We start from the raw sequence: 23098 nt of genomic DNA, 5'->3' as shown, positions 1-23098 counted from the left end.
ACATAAATGATATATGAGAAAATAGCAAAAAATAACTTGAAAAGCTGTAGATCCACATTTTCGACTTTAGAGGAAAAAAAGTAAACACAAAGATTGTGGTGGGTCACACGCCGCCCTGGAAGTACAATAGACAATTGAGTCTGAATAAATTGATGGTCCTAGTCTCAGAAATGCCACGCGTGGCGGCGGTAGAGCTCCCCTTGCGATGGCACGTGGATGCCACACACGCATTTTGGACCGCGCCGCTCCGTTCGACAAGATTCTTCACCCGTCTATAGGATTGGTGCCTTGAGAATATTGTAGTGAGGGGCGTGGTGGTCGTGGGGTTCTGGAGAATAACAGACCGGCATTTCGCTTTATTTTAAAAGAAAAACACACAAAATAAAAAAAAAAAATAAAAGAAAAAAACTAGTGAGAAGAGGAATGAGGGCTGCTCTATAGAGAAAAGGGAGAGAGTAATAAATAAATTGAGTTGAATTCAAATTTAACATCGGATGATTATCGAGTAGCCTTATTTATTTACAAATCTAATTACATCCGTTAACGAAATTACCAATAAAGAATAATAATATTATGTCTTTCGAACATGAAAACGAAAAAAAGAAAGTAGCCGTAAAGTTGGACGAATATATATATTTTTTCTTGAAACAACTTGGAAACGTAAGTTGATACGAGGTTGCAACCTTTTATCTCGAAATGGCTACATCCTACGATCAGATTGACAGTGAAATTATGCTTCATTTTCACTTTCCGCAGGAATTCGATTCTGGGTCAATGGACCCCCCGAATTTATTCAAAGATAAAGGAGCCCAAGATGACAATCTGGTATCGTACTCTTCCCCAATTAGAGCAGCACGTCCACCCCATGTCAAAAGTGGCTTGTCTTCGACGACGATCGGTGCTAAAGTCCATCGAAACTCACCCAGTTCGGGAAGACTCCAAATATCCCAATTGCCTTCCAGAGAGAGAGAGGGAAAAGCAACCGACGCACCCAATGGATGCGAAAAAAGATAGAAGAGCTGAAGCAATTTGTGAGCCATTGCAAGTCGAGCCCTTCACTTCTACACGGACCTTCTCTCAGCTTCTTCAAGTCCTATCCCCAAAGGTATTGCACTTTTTTTGGGTTTGAAGAGAAAAATATTGCATTTAGAATACATCTCATAGTGTAGTTTTCGACTTGTATACTGTATATCATAGTATTTATTCGACTTTATTCTTTGTTCGAGTCACCTGGGAATTTTATTTTATCTTTTGGGTTTGAAGCTTGGGAGCTTGAATTCAACTGGTAGGTTGAATCTGCTTGGCATTTCTTTATGTACTTTGTTACTGACATTGCAGTAGAAGCAGCAGCTAGTTTATTATCTTGATTGATCATATTGTGGAACGATAAATTCCAATTAGTACGACTTTGGATTATACTAAAGATGCAGGATAATTCGAATGGAAACAATTGGACTTGTGACTGAGGCTGTATGACGTGAACAATCAATAGAAATACTTCAACACTTCAACTTTGACATATATTCCATACATTACAATCATATTCATGGAAGACAGTCATTTTCAAGATGACCTGGTGGACTCGCGAGAAGCAAAATCTATTTTTTTTTTCAAGTAATAATTTTTTTTTTTTAGTAAGTGCTAAACAATTACATAGAAAGTGTATAAAAGAGATGCCATAAAGATATAAGAAGGTCATAGATTTAGCCCATTAAAATCTATGGAAACACCAAGATAAAAGAGTATTGATAAAAAAATTTGAGCTTGTCCAAAATCCTTATGCGATTGTCAAAGATTCTGCCATTCATTTCTTTCCAAATGCGCAAAATGAGGTAAGTAGGAACCATCTTCACACAACTGAAATTGATTGGTCATGCCAAAGATGCTGGCTCTGCCACTGTCTTGTAGATCTTTTTGCTTAAAATTCATGTAGGGCTTGCGTTATACTGTAAGGATGTGAAACAGTTGCAGTTTAGCAAAAGAAAATATAGAGAGCTGATCAATGGAGGAAAAGTTGCGTTTCCATTGCTGTAAAAATTAGTGCTGTACAGGTCTGTGCTCTCGAGCATATATACAGAGAATCCTTTAACAAACTAACAACCTAAACCTCTCATACTATGCCAGCTAATAAACATGTATAAAAGAATAAAAGAATTGTTAATGCATACGACAATTAAAAATGAAAATGGCTGAATGTATAAAACGACTTGTAGCCTTAGACTTGGCCTGTATCTGTTGACACCCCCCCGCAAGATGGAGAATAGAAATTTACTATTCCCATCTTGGATAAGAGTGCTTGAAGAAGATAAGATGGTAGAGCTTTGGTGAATGTATCGGCCAGTTGTGCTTGAGAGGAAACATGAGCTGTAGTTAGACTTCCTTCTTGAATTTTATCACGTATCAAGTGGCAATCAAGCTCGATATGCTTGGTTCTCTCATGAAACACCGGATTGACAGCAATGTGAAGGGCTGCTTGGTTGTCACAGTAGAGAATGGCTGCTTGTGGATGAGAAATACCAAGATCATGAAGAAGATATCGAAGCCAAGTGAGTTCTGAACAGGTGGCAGTGATGGAGCGATACTCGGCTTCAGCTGATGATCTTGAGACAACCGTTTGCTTCTTAGTTTTCCAAAAAATAAGAGATTGGCCTAAGAAAACACGATATCCTGTCGTAGATTGACGGGAATCCGGGCAAGAGGCCCAATCCAAGTCATAATAAACCGTAAGTTGAAGCTGAGATGAGGATGGGAGCAAAAGGCCTTGAGCAGGTGCAGTTTTAATGTATCTCAAAATTCGTTAAGCTGCTGCCAGGTGTGAGGAAGAAGGCTGATCCATAAATTGACTTAATAATTGAACAGCACAGCAAATGTCTGGACGGGTTATTGTGAGGTACAATAACCTACCAATTAACCTTCGAAATACACTAGGATCAAGAAGTGGAGTGCCTTCAGATTTACTGATTTTGAAGTGTTGATCCATGGGAAGTCTAAGGGGTTTGCATCCAAGCATACCTGATTCTGCCAAGGCATATTTCCTTTGACAAATGTCTATACCCTTGGAAGATCTAGCAATTTCCAAGCCCAAGAAATAACGGAGACAACCAAGGTCTTTAATCTTGAATTTTTTATTCAAAAAAGTTCTTAGAGAAGCAATGGAATCATTGGAATTGCTAGCAACCAGAAAATCATCAACATAAATCAGCAAAGCAATAAAACTGTCCCCGTCATGCTTGGTAAATAAACTGTAGTCAGACTTTGACTGGATGAAGCCGAAGGCAATGAGGGATGAAGTAAGTTTAGAGTTCCATTGTCGTGAGGCTTGCTTGAGGCCATAAAGGCTTTTAAGCAATTTGCAAACTTGATTTGGTTTACCCTTAGTGTATCCCGGGTGTTTCTTCATGTAAATTTCTTTATGTAAATTACCATTAAGGAATGCATAAATACCATCATTTGATGGCAGTAATACTAAGAAGGCATCTAACAGTTACAAGCTTTGCAACGGGTACGAAAGTTTCAGTATAATCTATGCCTTCTTGTTGAGTGTAGCCTTTAGCTACAAGTCTAGCTTTAAGTCTTTCTACAGTACCATCAGACTTGAATTTAATTCGATATACATACTTACAACCGATTGCTTCTTTCCCTTTAGGCAAATGAGTGATGGTCCAAGTATGGTTATTTTCCAAAGCTTCAATTTCAGCATCCATAGCTTTGCACCACTCATGATCTTTAATTGCTTGTTTATATGAATTGGGCTCATTTTGAATTGAAATGGATGATGAAAAAGCTTGAAAAGAGGGGTTAAAATGCTTGTAAGATAAGCAATCAGAGAGAGAAAAAGACTTACCATTTAATAAAGGATCTGCTTGATTGCTGAGGTGAGGCAAGCCTGACTTGTTTGCAGTGAAAGTCCTTCAGATATTGAGGAGTAGTTCTGTGTCTGGTGGATCTGCGAAGTGCAGGGGCAGCAGGCAAAGGAGTGATGGGATTGATTGGTTGAGAAGGGGGAGAAAGGGAGGAGGGAGTAAGGCAATCGGTAGAGACAATGGGAGGGGTATGGTGTGAAGGATAAGAAGATATGGGAGTAGGAGGGTTGGAAGTTGGAAAATCTGAGAAAGGTGCTCAGGGAGGAGAGAAAATGGGCATAGGTGGGATTGTGGAGGAGGTAAGAGAGGTGTTTGAAAAGGATAAACGAATTCATGAAAAGTAACATCCCTTGAAATGAAGATGGTGCTAGTTTTGAGATCCAAAAGTTTGTAGCCCTTGGTGCCAAAAGGATAGCCAAGGAATGCACATGCACGACCTCTAGGGTCAAATTTTTTTCTATTTTGGAGAAGTGTGGCAGCAAAACATAAGGAACCAAAAATTCTCATATGAGCATATTAGGGTTTCTTATTGAAGAGAAGCTCATAAAGTGTTTTATTGTTTAGAAGGGGTGAGGGAAGCCTATTAATGATGTATGTGGCTGTAAGGATGGATTCATTCCAGTAAGTTAAGGGAAGACCAGCTTGAAAAAGAATGGCACGAGCCACATTTAATAAGTGCTGGTGTTTCCTCTCAACAATGCCATTTTGTTGAGGGGTTTCCACACAACTTTTGTAAAAAACTTCAATGCATTTTCTTGTTTCGGTTTTGGCAGCAAGCAAATAAAGCCATGTAGTTCTTGAAAAGTCATCAACAATAGTCAATAAATACTTTGAGCCATCATGGGCAATTGTGGAGCAAGGGCCCCATAAGTCACAATGGATGAGCTCAAAGATTCTCGATGAGGAGTGTGAACTATCAAGAAATGGTAAACGATAAAGTTTAGCTAAGGGCAAATTGTGCAAGACTTTTCATTAATAGATGAAATTTGCTTGTGTACAAGAGAATCTGAAATTAACTGCAATTGAGGAAATGATAAATGGTCTAGGCGACAATGCCATAGGTTAGTATTGGAAACAAAGTTTGTAATGGAAGTAAAACAAGTGAAATTTTTATTGTTGCTGTATGAGTCTGTCGAGAGAAAAGTGGACAGAGTTGAGAGGAGAACTTCTTTGCAAATGAGGTGGTACAAGCCATGCTTGAGCTCACCCTTCCCAATCGTTATCCATGAATGCAGGTCCTGAATAAAACAGTGAGTGGAAAAGAAGAGCAAACAACAATGTAGAGTAGAAGTTAGTTTGTTTGCTAAAATAAGGTTGGAAGAAAATGATGGCACACAGAGAACATCATGTAAAACAATGGAGTTCGTTAACTGAATTGTTCCAGTATGTGTAACAGGAGCTGAATGGCCATTAGGCAGTTTCACAAAATAATGAACAGTGGATGTGATGGTGGTAAAAAAGGTGGTGCTGCAGACCATGTGGTCTGTAGCACCTGTGTCTAGTATCCAATCGATGGAAGATGTATTTATGGATTTATGTGTGTGTGTAGACAAAGAAATGAACGTACCAAACATTTTGGAACATGATGCTGTATGAAGAGAGGGTTGAGGTGGGTTCCTGGAGTAAATGGCAGAAGCCACAATTGGAGAATCCTGAGGTTGGATCAATGCCATTAGTTGCTGATATTGTTGCTTGGTCAAACCAAATTTGTCATCACAGTTTCCTTCAGAGTCATTGGCAAACGAAAGAGAGGTATGATTTGCAAGGAAACCAAAGGGCTGTTGCCAGTGGCGGAACCAAGAATTTGTTGTAGGGGGGCCGAGCAAAGCTAAAACTATAATAATATAATTTTTATTCTATTTCTGAGTCAAAATAATCTATAAGATCAAAATAATTTTGTAAAAGGGGTCAAGATAATTTTTAAGAGAGGGCCAACACAATATGAGATTAATATAATCATATTAAATAAAAAAAATTAATATATATATTTTTTCCAACTTTGGGGGGGCCATCGCCCCCTGCCCCTTAATAGGTCCGCCACTGGCTGCTGCTGCTTGGTATGATATTTGTGGCCAGGTGGATATCCATTGAGTTTGTAACATTTCTCAATGGTGTGGCCAGTCAAGTTGCAATGTGAGCAAATGGGAGGCTCAGCATTGCCAGCCTTGAAACAGGTCTCGAAGGTGTGGCCAGTGATTTTATAGTGGTTGCAATAGGGACGGTCTTTTTTGAAGGATTGGTTTGGCTTAGAGAGAAATTTGTAGGGTTTCTTGACTGCCATAGCCATGGTTTCGGGGGATGGGGTGTGGGAGGTCATTTGGTGGTGTCTTTCCTGCTGTTGCATGAGGGAAAACACTTTGGGGACAGGGGGAATCAGATCCATAAGCATGATTTGGTCTCGGATAGGGGAATAAGAGTCGTTGAGACCCATTAAAAATTGCAGCACACAATCTCTTTGATATCTATCCAGCAAGGTTTTCATAGTACCACAATTGCAAGTGGGAGTGGGATCGTATACAGAAAGTTCATCCCAGAGAGCTTTTAATTTGCCATAGTAAATACTTACCGGATCGTGTTCTTGAAGCAGAGCAGCCAAAGCCTTCTTGAGTTGGTAAATACGGGGACCATTTTGTTTGGAAAATCGTTCTTGAAGATCCAACCAGATTTCTCGAGCATCATCAACAAAGAGAACGCTAGGCTGGAGAGAAGGATTGATGGAGTTTTGGAGCCAAGAAACGACCATGTCGTTACAACGCTCCCAAAGCTCAAGTAAAGGATATATCGGTTTAGATGGTTTGAGAAGGGATCCGGTGATAAAACCAAGTTTGTTTTTTACGCGAAGAGCACGACGCATTGAGCGAGACCGTGTGGTGTAATTGTCTTTGGTAAGGAGGTCAGCAACAAGGGTTAGGGCTGGGTTATCGCCATGGTCAAGGCGATATGGATTCACCGGATCACTGAGATTAAGGTATGGAGATAATGTGTTTGATTTTGGGTTTGAATGAAGTTTAGAAGAATCTGAGCTAGGAGTTGCCATTGAAAATGCTCTCGCTGGCTCACTGATACCATGTAAGGATGTGAAACAGTCGCAGTTGAGCAAAAGAAAATATAAAGAGCAGATCAATGGAGGAAAAGTTGCATTTCCATTGCTGTAAAAATTAGTGCTGTACAGGTTTGTGCTCTTGAGCATATATACAGAGAATCCTTTAACAAACTAACAACCTAAACCTCTCATACTATGCCAGCTAATAAACATGTATAAAAGAATTGTTAATGCATACGACAATTAAAAATGAAAATGGCTGAATGTATAAAACAACTTGTAGCCTTAGTCTTGGCCTGTATCTGTTGACATATACCACTGAAGATCTCACACAATTACAAATAGAATAGGCATACCTGTTAAGATAATATAAATAATTAAATCTACATTTTCCCATTAGCTTAAACTTTTGGGACAAGTGGTAATTTTACACTGTATCAGAGCCAGGTTTTGAGTTTGAACCTTGACTCTACACTTCACCCAATTAGTTAAATATTCCATGTGTTGGGCCCACTTATTGAGGGTGAGTCCAGTCCACATGTGACGGGGAGTGTTAAGCTAATATAAATAATTAAATCTACCTCTTTCCATCAGTTTAAGCTTTTGGGACAACTAGTTATTTCACCATATCTACATACTTTCATAAATGTTGCCAAAGATATAAAAACTCAAGACTCCTTTAAGTTGCTGTAAGTTACTGAGCTCAGTTTTTATTTTAATGGTAAGGTTTATACATGAAGGACTCCTGGGTACTTGAAGGATATCCACACTTCATTGTAATTGTGCTTTGCATGTGAATAAAATAAATCACATGGTAACCTGAACTTTATTTCGGAGGACCTTTTCTTGTCCATGCCGCAAATATTGTTCCTTTCTGAAACCACCCCAATTCTTATTTTTTGGAATTCTTAATACTTTTTAAAATGCATTTTTCCTTGAGTCTTGACAATGAGAAACATTTGGACAACTGAAAAGAAAAGTGGCAAGAAGAAGTGAAGGGTATGGGTTTTCCTCAAACTTGAGGTAGTTCCTAGGCATGCATGCTGTTATGCCTCAAAACCCTGGAGAATTAGGAGGGAAAGGATTACCAACTGTAATGACACTTCTTTTCGTATTTTCCTTTTGGACCTTATCAATTTATATAATTATCAACACTTCAAGAATATCCTTAGTACTTGTGTGTATATCATTATAAATATACATGTTAGGTAATACTTTTCTTTCTTTTCTCTTCTCTTGACAATTGCTCTCCATGATGTCTGAGTGGTTGACTTGCATTGCCCCAACAAAGTTTGGCCAACTTGCAGTGCAATATCAATTAACATTATAACTCTATGGTCTTTCTTTCTTTCTTTTATTTATTTTTTTAAAAGAACATGCTTTGTTGCTCCTGTCTTGTCTAAACTCAAACCTGTGTTTAATGATTGGTCTATTTTTAATCTGCTTTTCTCACAAGAGATGGGAATGACAAAGTGTGTTCAAAGGAGTCAAATCAGGAAAACAAAAACATTGCAATTTGGCCCCATTTTAGTACTTCCTGATAGAACTCTTTCATCCCCTTCGTCTTGACAATACCTTTTGTAGTGAAAGATTGGACAAGACTCCTCTTCCCTACCATAGTTTTATGGTTCTAGCTGGAATATTCTTAAAAATGGGAGCATATAATGTGGGATAGAGGCTTTACCTATCAAAAAAATAAAAAATGGGAGCATATGGATTGGTTTGGATCAGTATGGAATTATTACCCTGCGCTCATTCTTCTCCACTATAATCTTGGAATCAGACTTTTTAAGCCTGGTGGAGATCAATGGGACACTGAGATACCTGGTCTGAAGAGAACCCGCATTGAAGCTTAGAATACCAAAAATTTGATACCTAACAGAATCATTCACTCAAGAAGGTTTCTCTATTAAAGTCTCGAAAAATAATATAAAATTGTGCAAAAAGGTCTACCTAGAGCATCTGAAGAAACTGTCTATATAATTTTTCTTAATAGCGCCCCTTTTCATAGAAAATCTAAAGCATGTGTTGGGAGCCTTGAGGCTCTTTTTTAGTTTTCATTTTGAGAAAAATAAAACCATTGAAATCATTGTTGTGGTAAGTTTATTTATTTCTCTCTCTCTCTCTCTCTCTCTTCTTTTTTTTTTTTTTTTTTTCTAATAAATACAGTTTTGAAAAATTGCTTTCTGAAAACACAAATAATCAGGCTCTTAACAGTTCATTCCAGTCAGATCTTTTTCTTGTTCATTTTGCTTGGTAGTGTGTAATGTAGGGTCTGATTATCACAAAATGTGCAGGAAAATGTAGTGAAAAATGTCGAACACAAGGGAACTTTTTGATACAAAAAATCCAAATACTTCAACCCAGGATGATGATGGCATAATTGAGTCTGATATTGAGCTGGACGTTACTGATGTTGTGGAGCCTGATGATGATACTCCGCAAAAGGTGGGTGGCACAAAAGCTTAGCACGAATGTTTGCTCCTGGGGTTTTTTCATTTTTTGTTTGGGGTTATATACTAGCTCCTTGAACGAGCAGATTTGTGCTTTATTTAATGGCAGATGGTAAACCGTTCAGCAGATGTTATGGAAGAGAACTGCAAAGCTGCTCAAATAGCAAAATCAAGAGCTATGGAAGCTATTGCTCAAGGCATGGCATCTTTTCTTTTGATTAACCTTTTCAATTCAGAATTCTTTGCTTGTGTTTTGTGGCTTCTTTTCTCTGTTAATTATAATTTGTATTTCAGGTAAACTGGATGACGCCATAGATCACCTAACAGAAGCAATCATGCTGAACCCAACTTCTGCAATATTATATTCCACTAGAGGTAATTTTGTCATTTGAAATTATTTTAATTATGGTTGTCACACTCCTAGGCTTCTACTCGTTTTTTCACTCTATTGAAAAACTGAAATTCATGCTTTCAGCTAGTGTCTTTGCCAAATTGAACAAATCAAATGCTGCAATTCGTGATGCTGATGCAGCTTTGGAGGTTTGTTAAAGGCTCTTCTTATATCTGTACTTTTGCAAACTGTACAAAAGGTTCCACTTAAAATTACAAATGAAGTAGTGATGCATCTGAGTCTGAGTTTGTATTTACCATGTATGACACAAGATGGATACGCATAAGCCCTATACTTATTTCTTCTAAAGATCCATCTCTTTTGTTCTAGATCAACCCTGACTCAGCAAAAGGATATAAAGTACGAGGAATGGCAAGGGCCATGTTTGGCCAGTGGGAAGAAGCAGCAAAGGATCTGCTTCCAGCGTCGAAGTTGGACTATGATGAGGAGATAGGTTTGGTGCTAAAAAAGGTAAAAGATCTTGGTTTGATCAGACAAGGCCCCTACAAAATCATTGCTTGAGAATTCTTTCAATTGATAAGTTGAACCAAGTGCCCAACGGATTGAAGAGCATCGCAGAAAGTATGAACGCTTGCGAAAAGAAAGGGAAGTTAAAAAGGCTGAATTTGAGAGGCAACAACAGCAAGCTCAAGAGCAGGTAGTTGAATTTAAAGTCAATTTTTTATTTACTTATATGTCCTTTTGGAAATGTTGGTATCAATTAGATGGCATGATTATATATGATACCTACTCCATTTCTTATCGGGATTTTTTGGATAGAAAATTAAACAAGAGCAAGAAAGTAATTGAAACTAGAAATACAACAAAAATGAAGGTTCATCCAACTAAAGGTAACGAAGGACTAATCATTTCTTTCCCTCCAAATGCACTACCACATCAAACATGATGGAATCATTTTCCAGAATGTTGCATTCTGAGGATTTCCTACCTGGCCTTCCCAACATGGCAAGAAAAATTTACAACCCATCAACTCATGACCCAAATTTAGTCCAAACAGACTGAAAATTGAATTTCATAAAATGCTAGCTATCTCACACTGAAGCAAGAGGTGATCAATTATTTCCCCACTCCTTTTGCAAGCACAAGACTAATCAAATAACTAACACGTCACTTCTCTATGTTGTGAACAGCAAGAACCTTTCCTGGAGCTGCTGTCCAAAAAAAAAGAAAGCCACTTGTATAGCCTTCTTTCACCAAATGATAGGAAAGATGATCTCTTATTGGAGGACAAAACACTTATAAATGATCTTACTACGAACTTCCCTCACTTTGAGGGGACCCAATAGAATATATACTCTTCATCCCGTCTTGAATGAGCAAAATACAACCTACCAAATAACAAAGCAAGAGTACTTACCTCTAAAAAATTGACCGCTCTGGAAAAATCAACACCCCACTGAGACTGATTAAGAGATTTGTAAATTGTCCACCACTAAAGCTTCCTTGAATTGAGCAAAATTGAAGAACTCTGAAAAAACTGCCTTAATGATCTGATTACCACACAGCACATCATGCTTAAACTTTATTCTCGAACCATCCCCTACCTCATATCTAACAAAATGGGAAAGAGTCTCTGATTGACCTCCAAAGACTGAGTCTCAGAAGTATACTACCTAACCACTAACTCATAAGGTTTCAATAAAGATAATTAAGTTTCAGATCCCCAATCCTGTCTGAAACTGGAGAACATGCCTTAGTCCACTTAACTACATGAAATCTAGACTCCAAATTATCCAAACCGACCCCACAAAAAATCATGTTTTGGCTTCTCTAAGCGATCAGCAATGCGAACAGGAAAAGGAAAAAATAACAAGAATCCCGAGAGCAAACCCCCTTCCATTGACATAGATGTCAATTTACTTAAGGCCTCCATAACTACAACAAATAAAGGAGAGGATAGAGAGGATACTCCTTGTGCAGGCCACGGGTATTGATTAAAAAGCCCTTAGGAGTGCCATTTAGTAAAACTGAGCAATGCATTGGGGATATAAAAAAAATATATTCAGCTGCACCTTTGCTCCCAAAACCACGTATTTTCACATATGCAATAAAAACTCCCAATTTACGTGGCTATATTAGATTTTCCTTTTCCACTTTTTGTTGTTTCAGAGGGCTGGGGGCAATATAGGCTTGTGAGCTGTTATACTGAGGTCAGAAGCCTCAAGTGATTGAATGATGACGCCCCTTTTTATCCTCCCCATGCTTGGTGAACATGTCCTAAGTTATAGATGGATGACCTCTACTATGAATCTTATAGTTCTTTTCAATTAATGCAGGATCAAGATGCGTTGTCTGCTTTGAATGATGGTATGGCTGTTGATTTTGTCCGTTTATAATAAACAAGTATTCATAATTCTCCAGTTTGAATGCGTGTACTTTTCCTCAGCTTTTATACATTTGATTTTGATATAAGGTATAACACCCCTTCCCGTTAAGGACAGGATACTACATATAATTCATACCAGTGAAAAAAGATTAAAAAACCCTTTAAAACTAAATGCCTAAGCAAACATTTTTGGTGATTACGATGTTATAACTTATAAAAGGAAACTTAAACAATATATTGTTTTTAATGCAAAAATAATAAACTAAAATCAAGTCTCTAATATGCTACTAGCACTTATTATAAAGCTTCGTCTGGGTAACAACTCTGACTCTAATTCCCCTGGCCTGTAGGATTCATCTTCAATGGCATCTGGATAGCAAAAACATAGAAACAGGAATAAGTTGAATACTCATATGGTAAATAAAGTTATAAATATTTGATTTTTTTGGAAAGATTTATAAAAATCATGATAAAAACATTATGTACGACGTATGGAAATCATTTTAATTTTTTCTTTGGGTGGCCCCCACAAAACTGTCTCGGTGCAAGGGTGGACGATTGTAAGAAATATGACTTCACAACCATGGCCAACGTGTGCACTCCCATGCCATTGCTCATCATTTCATTTCATACAGAAAAATAAACTTAAAAATCATTTCTTACATTCATGCCGTACTCTTCTTTATTTCCTTTTACATTTTTTTTACAACTTTTCATAACGAGAAATTATTCAGAACATTGGTATATTTATGTTGTAAACATGGTGGAAGCATGCAAGATAAAAGCATTTAAATAAACTTGCAATTTATAACATATCATATAAAATACATAAAACAAGGTTTCTAAAGAGAAGACTTAACAATTTTTAGCATATAGTAGAACATGGCATTGGAAAGTAGAAACCAAAAGGTTATGATCATATCTACTTACCCCACTCAGCTTCAACAATTAATAAACTTCACTCAGAGCAATCTAACAGTCACAATTGTAAACAATCAATGTCTTACACTAATTATCAACAACCAGGATGGAGTAGTAGGAGATGGCTTTACTTTCATTAAAGTTCCAGTGTCAATCACTTCCAATTAATCTGATTAGACCATCTGTAGCACTTAGCTACAGCTCCATGTTCTACCACTGTGATTGCTCATAGTCACATATGTCAAACAACATTCGCACCCTATGTCTGTACTATTTCTTTATAGACTAAAAGCTTGGGTTACAAGCATAGACTCATAACACACAGCTTTATCAATAAACTTATGTGGAAGCTATTGAATCTTGGTGGAAGAGAGGGTTACAAGCATAGACGCATACAGTACATTAGCCATTTATCTGCCTTATATGAGTTGCAGAAACTGGAGTAACTCAATATGCTTGAAAATTTGTATTGGGGGAGTTAGAATGGAGGGTTGAAGTAAATGGAGCTAAATACTTTGGGCATATTAATTGGTAGATAGATAGAGAAATGTCTGAACCCCTTTCATTACCGCTGCTAGGACCTTAAAACCGACTGAAACATGTAGTTATATGATAATTCCTTTGGAGAAAAATTACTTGTTAAAAAAAAATCGTTTGGACAAAACCTTTATTCTCTATATCATTGATATACAAAAAGAGTAACATGCAATGGTGCTTCTTACTATCTTATCATGCTTTTGGTTTACAACAGGGGAAGTTATTAGTATTCACTCTGCTGGTGAACTGGAAAAAAAGTTGAATGCTGCAACAAGGACATCTCGACTTGCAATCCTGTACTTCACTGCAACATGGTGTGGTCCCTGCCGTTTCATTTCACCCCTCTACACAGGCTTAGCTGCAAAGTACCCAAAAGTAGTTTTTTTGAAAGTCGACATAGATGAGGCCAGGGAAGTGGCTGGACGCTGGAATGTTAACAGTGTTCCAACTTTCTTCTTTCTAAAAAATGGGGAGGAAGTGGATAAGGTTGTTGGGGTTGACAAAGATGCACTTGAAAGGAAGATTGCACAGCATGCGGGCTAGATATGAGCTAAAGGTCGCTGAAGTATGAATTCCTGTAATTCTCCTTGCTGTTGCCTTCTGAGTACTGTGATCATGTCTATAATGTTGTCTGTGAAGACAGTATGGTGTATCCCTGGTAAATGACTTGCTGATTTTGTCTCTCGAGAGTAATAGCATTAGTAGATTTCTTATGTTTTACTTATAAAAAAAAAAAGATTTCTTATGTTTGCAGTGAGTGACAGGGATTTTGTTTTTCTATTAAAAGTGTGATCGCACCTGCAGCCCTTTTGCATGTAATTTCCTATTTAAATTTAGAATTACTTCATAAAATCACATGGCAATAACCACAAGTTTACTAGTAAAGATAACGTTAAAAAGGTGACTATGCCAGTAGAAATTTGCTTTGGTACTGATTAAAATTAAAAAAGGAGGAAAAAATGGTCATATATATTCAATATGAGTAATGCTATACATCATACTTTCATTCTATTTTGATCATACTAAGTAGTATGTGGCATATTCATCACCATTAGATGATAAAGAAACATGCAATAAATGATCATTTAATGGCAAGAAAAACTGTTTAGTTTTTATTCAATTTTAATAAAATATCATTTTTATGTTAATAAAAAAAGGTAAATGTTCCAAAATAGGCTATAATGCAAGTGAAAAATAGGCTATAATAAGTGTTGAAATCATATTTTTATTCAGTTTTTTATAGTCATCTCGTCAGCATAGAAATACAAGTTGGCTTAAAAATAGGCTGTAATAGCAACAAGACTAGTAAAGTCAGTCAAGCTGGATTTCATACATAGAACTTTGCATGCATATGATTATACGGTATATATAGGAAAGTGTATTCAGTTGGCCGGTAGGATTAGGGTTTAACAAAGACACAGAAATTGTCTCATTGCATCTTCCTCTGTGAGTTATGGTAATTAAGGAAACAAGCAGTAAGAAAATAATAATAATAATAAGCTTTGATTTATTATTCATGTATAGAACAGTTTCTGAAAGATGTTAGTCCCAAATTCAGGACACAAACATAAATTTAAGATAAAAGCAAATGCAAAAGGTAACATGCTTCATTTTCTCTCATTCTTGGAATAAAATCTCAGAACCAAGTAGAAGAAGAAGCGATAGAGAACTCCCCAAGCCAGCAAGATTGCAATGTCATACCAAATATTTTCCTTTGTAATATCCATTGAGAATAGAACATCTTCTCCTATCAACGTGCAATTCTCTCTTGGTAGCAGTTCTCCATTCTCAATGGATCTTTTATGCAGTGGGCTGATTTTCACGTTTCCCAGAGGACCAGGTGAGAGATCTTCAGGCAGCCCATTATAGCACCTTTTCCCTTTGAATTCATTTGTTAGCAATGCCTCAAATGGGTATTTGATTGCAGAGATAAAATGGAGCCACCTCCAGTAAATAGGTATCTGGGATTGCTTCAGGAAGAACCCACAAGTCAGGAAGAAGAGAGCTGTGGTGGCAATCACAACAGCATACCCTGTTATGTAGCTTGGGACAAGTGCACTGACAAGCATCACATAAGCATTAGTAGTAATGAGTGAGGCGTAGAGGATTATCCAGAAGTTCATAAGATTGCTTTCGAGATGAAGAATGGCTTTGGTTATGGCTGCAAAGGTAAAACCTTGAATGGCAAAGAATGGGAGATACACAATGAGTGAGGAAATGACATAGGAAGAAGCACGGTAAGCATTGTGGGAGGTCTCTCTAATGAAAATGAACCTTTCCTGGATAAAAGTTGGGACAGCATCATTGGAGGAAAAGAAAACAAGGCAAACTGCAAAGATGTAAAAGTTGAGAAGCCGGTTGATGTCTTTGAAGGTAGGATGGTCGATGTTTCCGAACAGGGAGGATAGAATGAGTGCCATAACTGCCAACACAATCTCACGTGAAAGGAAGAGCTCTGGAGTGCGGATGACATTAAGTGCCGTGCGCCATGAGAGCACGACAACCTCACGCAGCCATGGGTTTGCAAACTTGGAGCCATGGCTTGGCTCATCGAGATCCTCTTCGTACTCGAATTCTTCATAAGAATTGGGTACATAAGAGTCCAGGGACGAGCTAAAGACCACAGGAGTTCTACTGGGATTTTGTTGAGGTGTTGGGTATTGACTTGAAACCAAGCTTCTTGGTCCTGCGGGAGTGAGTACTCCGGGAGTCCTAGCTGGAGTCCATGATGGTGGACGACGAGGGGTCCCCCTTGCCCCATGGTAAAGCCAGACTGGGAAATCTTTGTAGAAATTAGAAGCCAAGGGAGGATTAAAGGCACCACTGTGCATGCTCATTGGTGTATTTACAGCTTTCCTTTCAAGGGAGTTGTCAAAATCCTCTTCATCATCGTCGTCATCATCTTCATCGTCATACTCGAACTTTCCAGAGTTTGGTTGAGAGGTCATGTTCCCAGAAGAGAATGCACTACTACGGAGTCTGATCGCGTGCTTAGATGCAGGGTTCTTTCCATAAGGCGTTCGAGATGTTTTTGGTGTTTTTGGAATGGGTGTCATGGCCACTTGATCAGGTTTGATGCCATCTAGTTGATACAGCACTAGTGGGTCTAGCCCTATAGTTGATTCATCATACTCTTTGATCACATCTAGGAGATACTCAATACTGTTCTCACCGTCCGGTACTGGTCTTCCAAATCCAGATAGATGAGCAGGTAGGGCAAGTGGGCTCCCCAAATATATCAATCTCCCCCTGTAATTGCATGTGATGATAGCTGAATATTAAGCATCAAATCAAGTAGAAAATCACAAAAGACACGTTGTATAAGCTTAACTTGAATTCCAGTTAATATGTCAAATAAAAAATCTATTTACAAGTCAGTTCATTCACAAACCAAGACACATAACTGATATGGATGATATCAAAGCCTGCCACGTCAACTAGTAGGTGATGTTTTGACTTTTTTTTTTTTAATGTGTCAAATAAAAAATCTATTTACAAGTCAGTTCATTGACAAACCAAGACACAACTGATATGGATGATATCAAAGCCTGCCACGTCAACTAGTAGGTGATGTTTTGACTTCTTTTTTTTTTTAATAATTGTATTAATTCCACAATAAGTGATATATTTATCCATCAACTTATAAGCAGTACAACTCATTCAGTAAAGATATTTACAACCATAAATTATATAACTACCGCGTAATAATTTAAAAAAAAATGAATAAAACATGAGATTCACATAAAAAAAATTAATTTTTTAATAATAGATCTCACTCTTTTTCAAAGCGATTACGAAGCATTTACGTACTTTACGATTATATGTAGAATTCCTCCATTCCATATTATTCATATATTTCTTATCTCAACATATGGTCAAGTTGTATGCTCAAAGGGTAGGTTATGTTTCTAAAATACTAAATTATGCAGATTGAGCAATATAGATTTTCCAACTCATGTAAATAGAGGGGTGTAAAATAACACTCTATTTTGTGTACCTTGCAAGGACGGTGATGCGATCCAAGAGCATTTGAATTCGAAACGAAGGTTGGTGGATGGTCATTAGAACTGTGCTGCCACCTTTAGCTATCTCCTTCACCTTTTCTACCACACTGTAAGCACTTGTAGAATCAAGGCCTGAGGTGGGTTCGTCAAGGAACAGTAGTGATGGCTTGTGGATGATGTCAATTCCTATGGAGACTCTCCGCCGCTCCCCTCCTGACACCCCTCTTCTTCCCTCGTCACCAATATATGTATGAGTTGCACTCTGTAGATTCATAACGGTGCTAGATATATAAAGCGATAACTTACAAACTGACATAACGTGATTTGATGTGGTTCATTTTGTAAGATTTCTTTGTAGACCAAACATTTTCCTTCATAATATCATTGATGCTGACTATACTAGCTAGAGAGAGAGAGAGAGAGAGACCTGCAAGCCTAGTTGATCAAGGAGCTCATAGACTCTCCTCTTCTTTTCAGCCCTGGAAATGGAAGGAGGAAGCCTGACCTCGGCTGCAAACATGAATGTCTCGAACACTGTCAACATGGGGAATAGCTGGTCGTCTTGCATAACATATGAAGAAACCATCTTCATATAGCTTGTAGTAACCTGCATAATCACCGACCCATATATATCACCACCATTCTCAGCCGAAAAGAACAGAAAGTTCACAAGTACTCTTATAATACGAAGTTGGAATGTTAAGGAAGAAAGGCAAAAGAAAGATTAATTACTGGCTTTCCATCGACTCTGACAGATCCTTCAAGACTCCCTTGTGCAATCCGGCCAGCCAAGGCATCAAGAAATGTGGATTTTCCAGCACCACTAGGCCCCATGATGGCCATAATCTCACCTTTCATTGCCTGCCCAGAAATGTCATTAAGAAGATATGCTTCTTTCTTGATCCAATGTCCATCCTTCTTCTGCTTCTTTATGACACTGTACGAGAGGTTCTTGAATTCAAGGCCAAGGCCTGGAACTGGCAGCTTTCGTGCTCCCGGCGGTACCCCATTTTTCATGGCAACTGATTTGTCCCCGTCCATAAGGCTCTCAAGGCTTCTCTTTGTATCTGTCCGCCCGAGCTTTACCATGTTGATTACTGATTACTTACGGGGAGCAACACCTTTTTTTGCCTTGGCCTGTTGGCTTAGCTAACTACCCGTTTCAAGAAGCTTGTAATTAAGAGTTGAGATTGAGATGTGAAAGGGTACTATAAAAGCTGGAGAGATCGAGATCCTAGTGCATGAAATGTGGACAAGAAGCGAAGGCTGTACTAGTACTATATATATCAGAAATAAAAGCATTGGAGAGGGTTGTGAATGTACTATGACAACACAAAGGCAGCAAATTAAAGAGAATATTGTATCAGACGGCAAGACTCTTTTGCTGGGGGCTCTGATCTGTCTTTCTCACTTCCCTTTGGGCTTGACATAAATCTACTTCGATATTACCGAAATGTATTCTGGTTTTGTTTCATTGTGAAGTACTAGAGACAAGTTCCTGGCCTGTTTTGATCTTTTTCTTTTTTCCTCTCAAATCTAAAGGGCAAAAGGCTAGAGTTAGCAGATAGATAAGTTATATTAGGTACAAGTTTTAAATAGACAAATTTCAATATACAGACCTTTCGTAAAAATATAAATTCTACTAAAAAAGAAAAAAAAATTACACTTTTTCACGGTTTTTTACAAAAGGCCTACCGCGGAACTTGTACAAATAATTTCTCAATGTTGACAAAAAGGGGCCAAATTTGGTAGAGTTAGATGGCACTGCAACCCGTTCATTGGTGAATAGTTGGATCTTGGAAGTTCCATATATTTTGGAACAAAAAAAAAAAAAAAATGAGATTCTAGAATATATATTATGAGGACATGAATTAATAGGTGGACAGGAGCTTTATAAGGTGATCATAAGTCCAAATCTTGGTCCTACCTGTGGTAGTACTAGTGTCATGTCTGGTTTGATCTAAAAGCAAATGCATGGATCATGCATCCTCCTAATTAAGGGCAATCTTATTAATTGACAGGAATTTGTATGCACAGCATATTAATGCCTAAGTTCAGAGTTTATATATATAGGGTCATGCAGCTATTATGCATGTCAGTCCTAGCTAGAAATTCCTTGCATTTTTCTCATGATTGCCATTTCTTCTTTCATGAGAATACGTCACTACTATTCGTTATTTTATTACTACTTTTTATTACTATTCGTTACTTTTCAACATTCTATTATTACTTTTTTACTACTATTTATATAATATTTCAAAATATCTCACTATCTAAACGCAATCTAAATCTCCCTTGCATCGTGAGAAAAGATGCATGCATGGGATTTATTTTTTCTGGATCATGATTTCTAAGAAGCAATCAATTATTTGCACTTTTAATTATATATTTTGGGACTGCTTATATTTTATTTAACTGGCTCTCACAACCAAATTAAATCAAAGAAAACATTAATACAGCTAGACATAACTAAGAGAGAGCGCATTTGAGTAAAATCCTAAACCTAAACCTATAACTTAAGGCCGGCTATATATATAGATCAGCAGGATGATGATCTGGAAAATTAACCTTGCCGGCCGGCACTCCTAGAGAGATCAGACACATGATGATCATGATCTCCTTGGGAGTATTGATCTCCATGTCTTTTTCCTCCCCCAACCACTAAAGATACAGTACTATTAATTGTTTTCTACGTACAATTTGGACGCCATGCATGCAGATCATCATCATCATATAATATCTATAAAACAAAGGAATATTAAATAATATTAATGGAATTAAGAAGCTGAGCTACGTACACTACAACAAATTTGAAATTTTAGGACGAAATTATTTAAGAACAAAATTTTTTTTGTCCCTAAAAGTCATTTCTTGGAATGAAATTTAAATTGTCTCAAAAAATTGATGACTTTACAAAATTGTTCGAACGTTAAAATAACCGTTCGAACAGTATTTTCTGTGATGAATTAAATCGTCTCAATTTTTTTTTTCCGTTCGAACAGTAAAATTTGGCGGATAATTACTTTATTATGGCGGGAAAAGTTCAAAAACGTTCGAACGATAATTTGTTGTGTTCAAATGGAAAATATTTGGTGGCAAATCCTGGTGGGAATGTTTCTAAACCGTTCGAACGGAATATATTTAATTAGAACATATTCAAGCATCACATTTATACATTCGAATGTATAAGATTAATCTCGGTACGAAACTCAAAATATAAAAAATATCTATCATATATACAAATTCATTAATTAATTTTATGTAATTAATTTTAAAATATTTTAATGATTTCTTTTACGTTAAATAAGATTTTTAGTTAAATAAATATTATCAACCACATATATATTACTCAACCAAATAAAGCAAATTATCAAAATGTCATATATATTGTTCATAACTATAACAAAAGAAAATATAAATAAAAGATAAAAACTACTGTGATGCGAGGTCTCTACACACATCCTCGACTGCAGCTAATTGTGTCTCTACCTGTGTCAGTCGAGTACTAAGTGTGACCTGAGTTGCATTATTGGCATTAATCGCTGTACGTAACTCATTAACCTCTGTACGTAACCCAGAGACAGTAGCCATAATCTCTGTACGCAACTCAGACATGGCAGTATGCACTGCATCAATCACTACTGATGTGTGTACGCCGTTCTCAGCAAGCAATATGTCAGCCATCTCCTCGCAAATATATGTGCGTGATGCCTCAGCCTGTGTAGATGTCTCACCAGTCGATACTCCAGTATCTTCCGGCTGTGCATCTCTCTGAATCTCAGCCCTGTCAGGAACAGTCCCACGAAAACGAAATCTAGAGTGTCCCGTGCTCCGTGATAGGGTGGTGCTGTTGATCGGTGCCATCGGAAATCGAGAACGCTCGGTAGGTTCGGACACAACCCCGGCATGTAGCAAAAATCGAGTGATGAGGATCCCAAACGGCAGTATATCTGTCGTAATGAACCGTGCCTCTGATCGGGTCCTCTCAAATATATAACCAACGAGGTCGATCGGGATGCCACGAGCGACCCGTATCATAAATCTCGCTCGATCCATGCCGACCTCGGTCTTGTGCTGCCGTGGGTCAATACTGTTGGCAATAATCAAATTCATGATTTTGAAGAAAGAAGATAAATCTGCCTACCTAATACTCTTCGTCCCATCGTACACTGGAGCATCTGGACCAACAATCAAGTCTTTGACCTCATGATCAGCAAGTGTATCGATCTCATATGTGTAATATGGTCCCTTGTCCTGAGACATAGCTGCAGCACCTGAAGGATCAGACTCTCTAGGCGGCATGTTTGGATAGGCATCAAGAAGCCTAGGAATACCCAGATATGCAGCGAGTCCATCCGCTAAAAATATAACAGGAGCTCCTCGGACAAAGATTCTACATGCCCCTCCATTGTCTGGGTTGGCAGCACCGAGCTCTTTATAGAACTCAATAACGATCTCAATGAAGGAAACGAGCTCCATTCCTTCTTCTCGCTGCTCTAAGGCGAGGTGTCATGAGCATTATAATAAGTTTGAGAAGAAGGAAGATGCATGCCAACATCCTTTCCAGGATGTCCGACCTTCTGAGTGGGAAAAACTTTGTGACATGTTTGAGGATCCATCATATCAGGTATAATGAAATTTAATTATTTTACTTGTCCTATTTGTCATTTCGCTTCATAATATTTTCAATTTCTTTGCAGGAGCGAAGTTCTATAAACAAAACAAATATATCAAAATTGAAGATTAATCATTATGCAGGCTCAAAATCTTTCCATCGTCTTTCTAAGAAATTGGTATTGCTATTTTTTTTATTGGATATAGTTAATTATTTAGATGAATCATAATGACTTTATATCTTAACACATTTATTGTAGCAAGATTCAGATACTAATTATGATCTGACAAAATTATATGCTGCATCGCACACTGATCGTAATGGAGAGTGGACTCATCCTGATGCCCGTGAAAATTATGTAAGTATTATAACCTGTTTTAATTAAATATATTAAAATATTTATGACGATATTAATTCTTTATCTTATATATGTCTAGGATAAAATGGTTGCCTTACGTGCTGAATCTGCGTCAGATCAAAAATCCTCAACAAGTGATATTGAGATTTTTACACAAATCCTGGGTCAACGTTCAGGATATTTGAGGGGTTTGGGTCGTTGTGTAAAGCCTGGTCCCTCTTCCTCTTCTTCTGGGAATGCATCTATGACTTCTATAGCGCTAGAGAATGCGAATTCCAGAATCGAAGAATTGACTGCAAGGCAGCATGAGTTAAAGGCTCAATTGGCAAAACAAGCAGATATGGAAATGCACCTCAAACAACATGAAGAACAACAAGAAGAGTTCAGAAGACAGATGCAACTCCAAATGCAGCAGCTTATGCAACAGTACAGGCCTCCAAGCAACTGATGGCTTTTTACGTACAGATTTTAAGATGATCTATTTATGTACGAACAATGCCCGTCTCGACTGTTATTTATTTAGTTTGCGCTTATTATAACACTTTTGTGAGTGTTAAACAGTTTCT

General features: G+C 37.6%; 2 protein-coding genes across 2 annotated transcripts; one reads left to right on the top strand and one right to left on the bottom strand.

Moving 5' to 3' along the window:
- Nucleotides 1–741: 741 nt before the first annotated feature.
- LOC109006195 (TPR repeat-containing thioredoxin TDX-like) lies at nt 742–14374 on the top strand. The gene is made up of 9 exons (XM_035690580.1): nt 742–1105; nt 9204–9354; nt 9469–9556; nt 9654–9734; nt 9835–9899; nt 10081–10234; nt 10293–10408; nt 12048–12078; nt 13770–14374. Exons 2-9 carry the CDS (start codon nt 9220–9222, stop codon nt 14096–14098), a joined length of 999 nt encoding a protein of 332 aa, XP_035546473.1. The 5' UTR covers nt 742–1105; nt 9204–9219; the 3' UTR covers nt 14099–14374.
- A 691-nt stretch (nt 14375–15065) lies between these two features.
- LOC109006196 (ABC transporter G family member STR-like) lies at nt 15066–18648 on the bottom strand. Its single transcript, XM_018985407.2, has 4 exons — nt 18292–18648; nt 17987–18166; nt 17553–17821; nt 15066–16804 (listed from the first exon to the last, which is right to left on the bottom strand). The coding sequence occupies exons 1-4, from the start codon at nt 18646–18648 to the stop codon at nt 15163–15165; spliced, it is 2448 nt and encodes an 815-aa protein (XP_018840952.1). The 3' UTR covers nt 15066–15162.
- Between the last annotated feature and the right edge of the window lie 4450 nt (nt 18649–23098).

This window comes from Juglans regia, chromosome 6 (genome assembly GCF_001411555.2).
Source record: "Juglans regia cultivar Chandler chromosome 6, Walnut 2.0, whole genome shotgun sequence".
Lineage (NCBI taxonomy): Eukaryota > Viridiplantae > Streptophyta > Magnoliopsida > Fagales > Juglandaceae > Juglans > Juglans regia.
The sequence above is the reverse complement of the archived record's forward strand: the minus strand, read 5'-3'. Positions and strand labels throughout refer to the sequence as shown.

Excerpts from the sequence above, each read along its gene's own strand:
- LOC109006195 (XM_035690580.1), top strand. The coding sequence starts at position 9,220 with ATGTCGAACACAAGGGAACTTTTTGATACAAAAAATCCAAATACTTCA. Across the intron at positions 9,735-9,834 it reads AATATTATATTCCACTAGAG|CTAGTGTCTTTGCCAAATTG; the intron begins GTAATTTTGTCA and ends TCATGCTTTCAG. Across the intron at positions 10,409-12,047 it reads AACAGCAAGCTCAAGAGCAG|GATCAAGATGCGTTGTCTGC; the intron begins GTAGTTGAATTT and ends CAATTAATGCAG.
- LOC109006196 (XM_018985407.2), bottom strand. The coding sequence starts at position 18,648 with ATGGTAAAGCTCGGGCGGACAGATACAAAGAGAAGCCTTGAGAGCCTT. Across the intron at positions 18,167-18,291 it reads TCAGAGTCGATGGAAAGCCA|GTTACTACAAGCTATATGAA; the intron begins GTAATTAATCTT and ends GTGATTATGCAG. Across the intron at positions 17,822-17,986 it reads TTGATCAACTAGGCTTGCAG|AGTGCAACTCATACATATAT; the intron begins GTCTCTCTCTCT and ends ATGAATCTACAG.